This window comes from Neltuma alba, unplaced genomic scaffold (genome assembly GCF_004799145.2).
Source record: "Neltuma alba isolate B1F8T4 unplaced genomic scaffold, ASM479914v2 tig00007441_pilon, whole genome shotgun sequence".
NCBI lineage: Eukaryota > Viridiplantae > Streptophyta > Magnoliopsida > Fabales > Fabaceae > Neltuma > Neltuma alba.
In genome coordinates this window covers 49,019-60,293 of record NW_021634784.1, presented here as the reverse complement: position 1 = coordinate 60,293, position 11,275 = coordinate 49,019, and the positions used below count along the sequence as shown (strand labels likewise).

Genomic DNA, 11,275 nt, shown 5'->3' with positions numbered 1-11,275 from the left:
AAAATACAATAAATTGAACAGTGAAACACGCACCTCCAATTGTATAAGCCAACTATTTGATCCTGAACCATAACCACGGTGAAGATGGTAAGCTGGTAAAGATCCATCCAGACAAACTGCACATGAAGAATGCAAGCCATGCTATATGATACTGGGAAATTATCTGGTAAAGTTTGATTCATTTCAAAGCAGTGACCTATATAGTGCTTTTAAGGTTTTGAAAGTTGACACATCAAACGCAAGATCTCAATTAAATTAAAGAATGTAATTTGGGAAAGTTTGTTTAGGCTACTTAGCCTCCAAGTCTCAGTCAAAATAATCCCAAACGAGACAAGCAACTTATAACTATGTTACTCTTACTGATAGGGATTTTGTTGCCCATATTCTTAATGGTTAAATCTTCATGGTTCTTAATGTTCAAATGATGACGGCGTAGGCACCATTGCTTGAGTGCTTCTTCCATGCTCAGATGCTCATAAGTGAAACTAATAATATACTATGAGAAAAGCCACCATAAGAACAAAATAATTTTTGGTGGCCCCGTCAACTTAAGCAAGCAGATTTTAGAAGCATATGTACAAAATATTAAAAAGAAAAGAACCGTCACTTGGAAAGAAAAATAAATGCAGAAAAAACGGTTAGGTAGGAAGAAGAAATACCTGCGCCTTTGGCAGCAGCTCCATCAATAAAAGTGATACCCACCATTAAGGGCCTGTTATTGAAAACCCTCCTCTTGACATAATCCATCTCTGTCACACTGGTATTGTCGAAACCTTCGACCGCTTTGATAATCACCAATCCTACAAACCCAACCAACCACCACAGCTTCATGCCCCATGAACTCTTGTTTGTTTTGCACATTGGTCTGGCAGCCCGGGTCTATATAGAAAAATAGAAGACAATGGTAAAACGAAATAGAGCTTTCCCAGAACTTTAAACTCGGATTTGAAGGGAATACGCTCAAGAGAGCAATGGAGCCCAAAAGAAAGAGGAGGGAAGCAATGCCAGTGGAGGGCAAGTTTGATTTTTTCGGAGGATAACCAAATCCAATGAGATGAAAATGAAAGTTCAAAAGACAAGGGCAATAAATAACTGAGTCCTCCCAGGTGACAAAAAGGTAAATGCAAATGAACACACCGCAGATTCACTAGCGAAACTGGAATCACAAGGAATGGCCTTCTATAGTAATGAACTGGGGGTGGTAAACAAAGTTGGATACAGAAAGGCTTAATAAAGAGCTCCAACAGCCAAAAGGGCGGGAAGTGAAAGAGAAAAAATGATGCCACCGACATGGAGGTGAAACGAGGTTGAAGATCAAGTGAGAAGAGAAAGGCAGGGCAGAGCTGTACCACAATATCGCAATATCTTTACCTTTCTTTCTCTCTCCACACCCAGCTGGTTCTGGACCCTCGTGGCCATGCATGACCCACCTACTGTCTGTATCTGCGTGCATTATGTCCATAGCTTGTTCAGTTCACTTGGTTTTGGTGTGGTACCACATCGTATTGAATAATCGGAGGAGACCAGCAAAACGAGAACACTTGTCTCGTTTCTCATGTGGGATTCTGGACCACATTAGTTTACAAATGGGGGAAGCAACATAAAAATTGAATCTTGGACGCAGCCATACTGGCACATTTTATTGGCGTTGCTTCCCAAGCATTAGATTTGCATAAATTTCTGTATAAATTTAACATATGTACGGATATACCGCTGGTGATTTTTTATTAGAATTAACAATTAATATTAAATAACAGGAAGAATGATTGTAGGGTCTCAAACCTAAGGTTCCGAAAAATATTTAACGAAACATAATGGTAAGATCCAAATACCTAATTTACAACATTAGCATATTACTATGTTAGCACCTAATTGAATAGACATTTACCACTTATTCTTCGGCCTAACTGTCATTAGATTCGTTTCTTAAGACCTAGTTCATTTCTCAAGACCCAAGTGTAATTTTCCTTAAATATTCATACATGGCCACCAAAGCTCTTGCATGCATTGTGTTTTTTTTTTTTTGGTGCTAAGTACAGGTATTTTATTATTAAAACAATTTTGCTCGAGACACTGTAGCACAGTAAGCGTGGATACTTCGTCCAATGTTTGTATCTACTCTTTCCACGGTAATTTGTTTACAGCAGCCATGAGAAATTAATTCAAATATAAAATAATAAAAGAAGCATGAAAAGTTTATTATCAGAAAATGAATGAAACCCAATATTGTTGACGGTGCCACTCACCCACAAAAGTACAAATGTATTATTCCTATTTTGATGGAGCGGTGAAGTAGAGTAATTACTGCAAAGCAAACTAGTACTGAAGGAATATCATGATGATGACCTACCATATGGTGGTGATTAATTTGTGGAATTGATGAGCAGAAGGGAAATAATAATCAAAAGAGCAACATGCAAATCCAAATGGGAAGCCAGAATATTCATAATCTGACACTTGTGAACCCAGCCGTATGTTTGATTGCAGGTGTTCATCCGATATCATTTCATAACATGTTTCAAAGCATTATCATTTAAAATATGGAATTCTAACTCAGTATGATTATTCTGGACCCATGATTTCCAATGATTGATGAACATGATACTTTGATATGGAAAGGTAGAATAGAGTAGCAGATCGTTGTAGCAAGTAGCTTGGAAACATATCTGAAACTGAAAGTGGCAACTTCTGTTCAAAATCCAGATGTTCATATGGAGGATCTTGAAAATTGCTTTGCCCCTAAAACTCACAGTGAAAGATAGTCACTTTGCACGTTGCAAGTAACCTCGGCAAGTTCTTTTTGTGATCACAAGTTGAAATCAGAGAGCATTTACTTGTAAGGTGTCCCTTTTTCATGAGCCTCGTGATGGATATAAAGACGTTGAATAGAAAATATTATTACTTTATTGTTTATTAACATGAATGTTCATTTGTAATTTTAGGCTTTTATGCACTCGGACAAGATTTGAGTCGAATAATGCATGTAAATTAAAGGGAGTTTTAGAATCAATGAAGCAGGCAGAAACTGAACCAATCCAAACCATTTTCCCAATACTACATTCTTTCAACAGGAAGGTCACATACACAAAATAAAAGGCTCAATAATAGTTCCCGTGCAGGTTCAGGCAATCGTAGCTGACATCTGAAGCTGGTTGCTAAACTCCCCAACTTAGTAATTTGGAAGGATATAAAAAACTTTGGCATACCCCACTGTACGCAATTAATAATGAATAATGCGCAATATACATACATGGTCCAGTCCAAAATTCCATTCCTTTGTATTTCCAATATATGAAAGAAGAGCATTGAATTCGCCCACGGTTGGCAATGTTCATAAGTCTGCCACATTGTGCCATTGTGGTTGTAATATTGTGATAGAAACCGAACAGCAATAAATGAATCTTACGTCTCTTTTGAAATGGCTGAGCTGATGCAGACTTGGATAGGGTTAAGTCTTTATCTCAATAAGGGTGGTCTCCATCAGCGTTGGCTCAAATGTTTTGTGGACAATAATACAAAAATGCCATTATATGTGCTAATTCAGTTGAGGCATTAACAGTTCCCCACAAAATATTTGGGCCAGCACTCATCTATATCCATGTGTTTGGAAAAGTATAGTCATCTATATCCATGTGTTTGGAAAAGTATATAAAATGACTAGCCCAACAAACCGAAAATATGAACGAAAGCCTCGTCTTTCTTGATATCACCCTGTTAAGATATAAGGATTTATTAATTGCCAATAAAGTAAAATGTAAAATGTTTTCTAACAGTTAGCCCTTTCTACTGTATTATCCATAGCATCTGTAATTCTCCCTGTTTATTTAAAAAACACCCAGAATAAAAAAGGCATCTCTTCTGGATTCAGATGAAGAGTACAGCCACGACTGTTTATTGGTGTGGTGTAGCTGTTTTCATGATGAGTGAAACAACACAACTTGCAATTCCTTTCTATAAAAATAGCAATAAATAAACTGCAATGTAATCAAGTCCAACACCAAATGATTTCATACAAGGTCTTCCGGTTTTATCACTCCAAAGAGAAGATAGAAAAACGCTTAGTGGAGAGAAGAAAAGGCACATGTTTGTGGTCTCGTTTAAGTTCTCATCTTCGCAAGCCCCACAATTATTACAAAGGATTTGTCAAATTCTCACAGAAACTTCCTATATGGTCGGCCTGCATCTTCGTCTTGCATATGCTGTAAACGGAACAAACTAATCAAGACACAGAACAAACTTTCATGCATATAGTATATAGGAAATAACATTAAGGAAAATTTTGAGAAATATATCATCTCATATATAGAACCTAAGGAGTATCACAATTCACGAAATAGAGGTCAAACAAAAGAGAGCCAAGTTAAGCTCAAATTTTATTTGGCAGTGGAAGTATACCCAAGGATGAAGCTGTGCCCAAGGATGTGGAACTCACATCATTTTCAACCAGAAAAATCCAGTATAGGCAGGGATCCTTAAAGAAATCATATATGATGTGAAATTTCCTATATTGTATTTAATAGTAGGTTCTGTAGACTGCCAGCAGCCATCCATTTCATGAAAACACATTAAAATATATATATTGCAATACAACCATTGATTCAGATAAGCTCTCATACTTCCACACTGCATGGACAAGACAGTCGTAAATGCTCTGCCATTCTTATTCGCTATTTCAACAATTAAAAATCTCCGACTGTACTAATCAAAGTTCCAAGTATCTAACTATTTCAACAATTAAAAATACTCTATCATGTTGCCACATTCTTATCACTCCAGACGAGCTATTCTTTTCAAGCCAGAAACAGTGGGAAGTTAACTTATAGCTTCTAAGTCCAGCAACACTACCACTATGTCTTGCCACATCATCCAAGCTACTCTAGACCTTTCCAGACAAACAACCTTAAGTACCCTCAAGGCAGCAACATAATCTTCCCGCATCCGACATTTCTGCCTCCGTCTTTCTCCAGAAAGTTACTTCATAAGCAGAAAATGCACATACAAGAGGGGAAAAAGGTGGCATCTTTAACCATAGGCTGCCACAAATATTCTTTCGCAGAACTATCACGAGTGAACATGACTATCCAGAATTTTCACCACATGGAAAGTAAACTAAAACGAGGGAAAATTAGGGCATTGACGGATCTATCCTAAAGCAGCAGCAAATGGCAATCAAATGACATAAAAGCGAAATCATTCAAATTAAAAAATAGTAGGAAATCACAGAAAGATTGAGGGACATACAAATTCTCTGACAATGCCCTTGTAGACAAGGACGGGAATTGCGATGCCGAAGATGCCAACGAGGGCCAAGTTGCGGCGAGTCCATCGGAAATTGTGCTCGAGATTCTCTCTAGCAGCACCCCAATCCTCTATGAACCTGTTCTTGTGGGCTTCCATTCCTCCTCCCATCTTCCCTGACTTTGCTTCTCACTTCCACACTCTCTCTCTCACAGTCTAGAGATCGATCGATCGTTTCTGTTCTGCGAATTCCCACCTTTGATGACCACGCCTACTGATGGGACGTGTTTGGCTACTTGGATAAGCCTGCTCCGGATCCGAGTCTCAGAATTCGGAGGTGTGGAGCGCTAAACCGAAGCTGGATTGCTATTTTTTTAACAAACAAATTGATAGGATTTGGATTTACCAAAACAGTTGGTTAATTTATAAGTCATTTTACATGAAAAATATGAGATATTAATTATATTCTTTTAATTTTATCCTTTCACAATTTCTTAGCTAAATCATTGCTAAAATTATACATTTTCATGGAATAATAATTTGTAGTATAATTTAATTTTTTAAAAATATCATCCATTAATTAATCCATTAACATTTCTTAACCAATTGTCCTCATACATATTTTTAAGAGGATATATTTCATTAAAAATGAGTTACAAAAAATATATCTCACATTCATACACTAGTAATTTTAACATAATTCCGAACAAAAAGCAAGAAACTTGTTCATCATACGGGAAGGGATTGTTGGTTGCTTACCATACAATTTTCTTTCTTTCTTTCGTCTCATTCTTCTTCTTTTTTTAAATTTTTTTCGCTCAACATTTCCGTTTATTCACGTAAAGGTGAACACTTCATGCTTCTATCCCCACAGGCCTTACCAAGAAGCAATGCTCTCTTAATTCACGTCACTTCAATTACTAATTTGATCATATCCATACAGTAAACAAAGCTCATATTGGCCTTCCATTAGTCCTTGAGAGGATGATATCAAATTATCCTAATAGTGAACAAATCCTTCAGGGTATCAAACAGTTAGCCATACAAGCAAGTTCTGCCACTCGGAATTTTGCATTATGTCAAGCAAACATTTATTCCAGGCCACACATGATACGATAGAAGTAACACACCATAGCAGAGATATATTACATATATAGCACTTGATAAGATAAACCCTTCTTCAGAATCTTGCAACTGAGTAGCAGGGCACTTAGAACTCCCGATCGGGGAAGAGGATAGGAGCAGCAAGAGACCATATGTACAGTGCAGCAGTAGCCCAGCAAGTGACGATGCGAACCCACACGGAAGGCCACCCTACGTCGACTATCTTCCCGCTCTCCCCAACAGAGGTTGTCCATCCAGTCAGAAGCATTGCAGAGTACATGCTAGCGAGGGAAAAAATTAAGTGGAAAAAGGCATATGAATAGGTGACCGGCTTTGCCTTTTCCTTCTCCTCTTCCTCCTTGGCATCCATAGGAAGCAAAGGCTTCCCTGCAGACAAAAGCCAGATGAACAGTTATTAGTTAGCACCTGTGGTTAAACAGGAAATCTGACGCAATTTCTAATGAATATCAATAAGACAAATCATAATTTCTTTCGTGGCATCAATGTCTGATAATGTTGTGAAACAGTGATACTTTTGAAAGTGGCTTTTTTTTTTTTTTTTGGGGCACTACAGACTTCAGATTTTGGCAATTACCAGCACGAGGTGAACTTGGTGGAGAAAGCGCTGCGGCTGATGATCCAGCTCTTACAGCAGAATAGACAACTGACAGAACAGTTGTAATTAAGCCTAAAGTGAGGGTGCCAGTGGAAACAGCTTTTGAGTGCTTGTGAAGACCATTGCACTCATAATCTCTTGGTTCACTGGCCAGAGCGCTATAACAGAGATAAGTGCAGTATAAGGATATCACTGAAGCTGGCAGGATGCTACTATTTACCTGTTCAAAATAATTCGATTCAACCAGTGCTTAGACAAAAACAAGAACAGCAATCTGATACCAGAAGACAACAGAATCAACAAATTTGAATTGACTCAAAGAAATTTAATAGAAGTTCACTACAATAAAATCAAATAATGAACTTACTGCAGGATGCAAAGCGACTATAGCAAAAACAAATGCAAAAATCAGGGTCATGGTAATAAAAAAGGTATTGAGGCCGCAGTCCTGTCCAGATGCTGTGAAGAAGTGAAAGAGAACGCCAGAGAATGCAAACGTACCCACATAACAAACAAGAGAAACTACAAACAGAGCAACGTACCTGTATAAAAAAATAATAAGATAATTTAAAACTGTCATGTCAGGTAAAGCAAATTACACTAGAGAAGATGAGTTAGTATAGCAAAGGCTAGGCTCACCAGAACTGCTCATCATATCCGACCCATGTGTCATTCCATCTGTGAACAAAATCCAGCAGCAGCACAACTTGAACAAGAAGAAACAAACCTGAGCCAAACTTTGATGACGTTTCTGCAAACAATAGAAATTTCATAAGAATCTAGACATAGGAAGATTGGCATGTCAAAAGAATATCATGAAAAAGCATGTCATGTCTGAATTCTTTCAATTCATAATCTTTATCATTGGTCAGTAAGCCTTTTAGCATTTTATAATCTAAAGCTTCCATACAATACATTTTGCCTCAATATCTTGTGATGCTAACCACTAAACGACTAACTTCAGGTTGTTTCAACATAGAAATCTCTTTTGCAAAGGGCTACGTCCAGGTATGCCAGTAATGACATCCTTATACTTCCATAAAACTTCAAATGATTATACAATTTCTTAAAAGATTGCATAACGGATCTAAGATAGAATGTCTTAGCACATAGCACCCTCAAATTCACATTCACATAGCTTAATAAGCTTGGGACTTTACTGTAGAAAATGAATCAAAAATCAAATAAATAAAACTAAATTATTAAGAACTACTTACCATATAAATCAATAATCTCATTTGGAAGAAAAAACATGAAGATGACCAAGAGGCACCAACATATGATTTTCATCATCCATCCTCCATGGTGCAAACCATCACGGGGATCCTTTTGGCTTTTTACGCCAATCATCATAATTGCCAGAATAGTGAAAAAGACAAAATTTCCCAGGCTAACCCGCAGAACTGCATCAATTTCAAACCATTCTTTGCTAGGTGTGTGCGCAAAGTGATTAATCCCTGCAGCCATGACAAAAGTATACTGGATTAATCCTGACCTTGAAATAAGAACGCCATCCTCATCTTGGTTAATAAAATACTAGCACAGCTGATTCTGCAGCATAGAATCTCTAGATATTTTATACCCAGTTAGACACTAATTTGCTCGCAGTAAAGCTTTAGCTGGGGAAACATAACTATATATGAACACGGTCTCTGTGGCTATGGAAATTACATAATACTTACAACAACTAAATATATTTCTCCATATGACGCATGAGACTGAACAACATCAAAAAATTTTAACATTGTAACTAGTTTTTCTTACATGTAAATCATGTCAAAATGCGTAGAAACAGGTTGAAGGAATAAAAGAAATTATACGGAATCCAATGAAATATGTTAAGAAAGATTAAAAGAATTAGAAAAACAAAGAACTCAAGAAGCTTCATACGCACATGAATAGTTTGACTCCCAGAGATTTTACATGTTACATTAATAGATTTTGATAAATTTGAATAACGAAACTTCCCAACAGAGTGCAATAAAAATAGAGTTTTAACTTTTGAGGAGAGAACCCAACAAAAAGAATATTTACGACCAAGGTGCACAGAAAGTTTTAACTTTTGGAAATAGCTGATCGATTTGATAGCCCCAACTATCATCTGCAAGACATCCAGTTGTCTGCACAGCTCAGACGGGCAATAATAGTCTATTCGAGCTTCCTGGAAATATCTATGAAAATCCAAAATTATCTATGATAAAACTACCAATATTGACGATGCGCTTCAAATTTTCAGTGACAAATCATTGTTGAAACTCATAAAGAAATCAATTATCCAAATCACAAACATGTAAAATAAATTGAAATATTTTATTTTTCTTGCGTGATCAAGAGGTGATACAACAAGACCCACAAACAAACAGATAGAGATCAAGAAGCAAAACATTCAAATGCTTACAGGGGATTTTCTCCATTAAGGGTGCAGCAACTACGCGAAGAATCCATGCAACAACTAGCGAGAACGCAAATAGCCCACAATAGGCAATCCTAGCGGAACGGCGGCTGATACTTGATACCGCCGTCCGGCACGCATCACAAGCGCAAGCCGCGCAGCATGATGCGAGGCAGGAAGCAGCCCACATGGTCTTCTCCTTTGACGATTAAAATTGAGTAATATTGCAGTTTAGAGCTTTAACCGTGAACCGAATTCGCTTTCGATTTCAGGATGATCAGGATTTCAGAGAAGTCGTGATTTTAGGGCGGAAGAATCGAGCAGAATGGGGAAAGAGCTCGGAAATCGCGAGATGACTTCGATTCTCCAATTAATCCCTCCGACCTTTTGAAACTTTTTGGCTTCATACAAAACTGCGTCGTTTAAGTGAAGCTGTTCAACAACAGTCAACAGGACAAAGCCGGGGATGCCCATCATTAAGAAATACTCCTCTGGTCCTTAATATAGGACCCAATTTTTGAGTTAGTCTTGATCTTAAATGTAAGACCCATTTTTCATATTTATCAATTTTTTCTAAATTACCCTTATAGATAATCCCTCAACCATAATTAAGTAGAAGAGGGAGAGGAGGTATTAAAAAAGATGATTATGGTGTTTTAGGAAAAACATGTCACTTTTCTTATAATTAACTAACTTACCTAACTTCCTTAATCTAATCAAATTAGTTAAAATGGTCTTATATTAAACACCGGAGAAGTATATAAATAGGAAATACAGAATAAAAAATAAGGAAATAAATTTTATTCATTATCCACATAAAAATAAAAATTAATGTTAATAACAGTTTCCTAACACACACACACATATTTGATGGGAGTCATCTCATCAGTTATCAATTACTAATATAAGATAACTATGAAAATAGTTGGCCAAAAAACACAACAACAATAACGAGAATCTACCTATTCCTCTTCAAATCTTAAATATAAGACTCATTTTATAATTAGAGTATTAATTTTTCTTATTGTAAAAAAAAAAAAAAGGTTGGAAAAAGCATCTGCATTGACATTGTGATGGAATTAATGAGAATTAGTGAATTACTTTACTTGGATTGGGCATGATGACATTCGTATTAGAACAGAATAAGTAGCCTGGAAACTCCAGGATTGGAATGTTCGGTATTTGTTGGAATGCTTTTGCGAAGTTTGTTTTAAGAGAAAAAATTAGCTGCCATTTTTACTATTTTCAAAATTATTATTAATTAAAATTAAATAAGAATATAAAATATTGAGTAATTCGTACAAAATATATTTATTAAAATTAATAATAAATACCTAACTTTGTGAAAATATTTTAATATAGCCAAATAAAAAGTAAAAACACTACAAAGAAGAGGTACTTGTGAAAACCATCTGAAAAAGTTCTTTTAATTTTTGATATCATTGCATTTGATCAATTGTTAGAGACTATAAGTTTCACTTAACTAATTTAAATAGATCAAATAAATTATTAAATTCTGATAAATATGATATAATCTTTGTGATATTAGATTATACATCAAATTATAATTCAGATAAATTCATTAAAAAAATAAGTATTATAAATAAAATACATTAAAATACTAATATGCCCGAAATTAAGATCAAAATACTATAATAAACCATTAAAAAATCAGGGTGCCAAATTCGCCAGGCTTGTGCCAAATAAGATCAGATTCAGGATCCTCAGCTAGCACCTTGACCCTTTTCTAAGTTGAGATTTTGAACAAGTAGATCCCGCGTGATTTTTCTTGTTCCATTCTTTTGTAGGCACACAAGCAAAATTAGAACACATGTCGTCTTCACTGAAATCGTAAGTTCGCGATTTCACGAAAAAAATCGTCCCTCTTCGATAACCATGTTCATTGTTGGACAAAATAAGAGAGC

At 36.1% G+C, this 11,275-nt stretch overlaps 3 protein-coding genes across 4 annotated transcripts in view; all 3 read right to left on the bottom strand.

The window, feature by feature from the left end:
• LOC114752570 (pectin acetylesterase 2-like) overlaps window positions 1-11,275 on the bottom strand; it is a 28,970-nt gene that overhangs the window by 4,505 nt on the left and 13,190 nt on the right. The window contains exons 3-4 of one of the 2 annotated variants that reach the window (XM_028941312.1): window positions 660-700; window positions 34-116 (exon numbers count right to left, since the gene is read on the bottom strand). Coding sequence is in view for 1 of the 2 variants with exons in the window: in XM_028941311.1 (XP_028797144.1) it covers window positions 34-116; window positions 660-861 (285 nt within the window). In the remaining variant the exon portion in view is untranslated. Of the gene's footprint in view, window positions 1-33; window positions 117-659; window positions 1,289-11,275 lie in introns of those variants that run through there. The other variant, XM_028941311.1, reaches the window with a different exon arrangement.
• LOC114752573 (uncharacterized) lies at window positions 4,103-5,570 on the bottom strand. The gene is made up of 2 exons (XM_028941315.1): window positions 5,242-5,570; window positions 4,103-4,199 (listed from the first exon to the last, which is right to left on the bottom strand). The coding sequence occupies exons 1-2, from the start codon at window positions 5,407-5,409 to the stop codon at window positions 4,152-4,154; spliced, it is 216 nt and encodes a 71-aa protein (XP_028797148.1). The 5' UTR covers window positions 5,410-5,570; the 3' UTR covers window positions 4,103-4,151.
• LOC114752571 (probable serine incorporator) lies at window positions 6,130-9,690 on the bottom strand. Its single transcript, XM_028941313.1, has 6 exons — window positions 9,357-9,690; window positions 8,176-8,415; window positions 7,598-7,709; window positions 7,326-7,500; window positions 6,938-7,178; window positions 6,130-6,729 (listed from the first exon to the last, which is right to left on the bottom strand). The coding sequence occupies exons 1-6, from the start codon at window positions 9,538-9,540 to the stop codon at window positions 6,449-6,451; spliced, it is 1,233 nt and encodes a 410-aa protein (XP_028797146.1). The 5' UTR covers window positions 9,541-9,690; the 3' UTR covers window positions 6,130-6,448.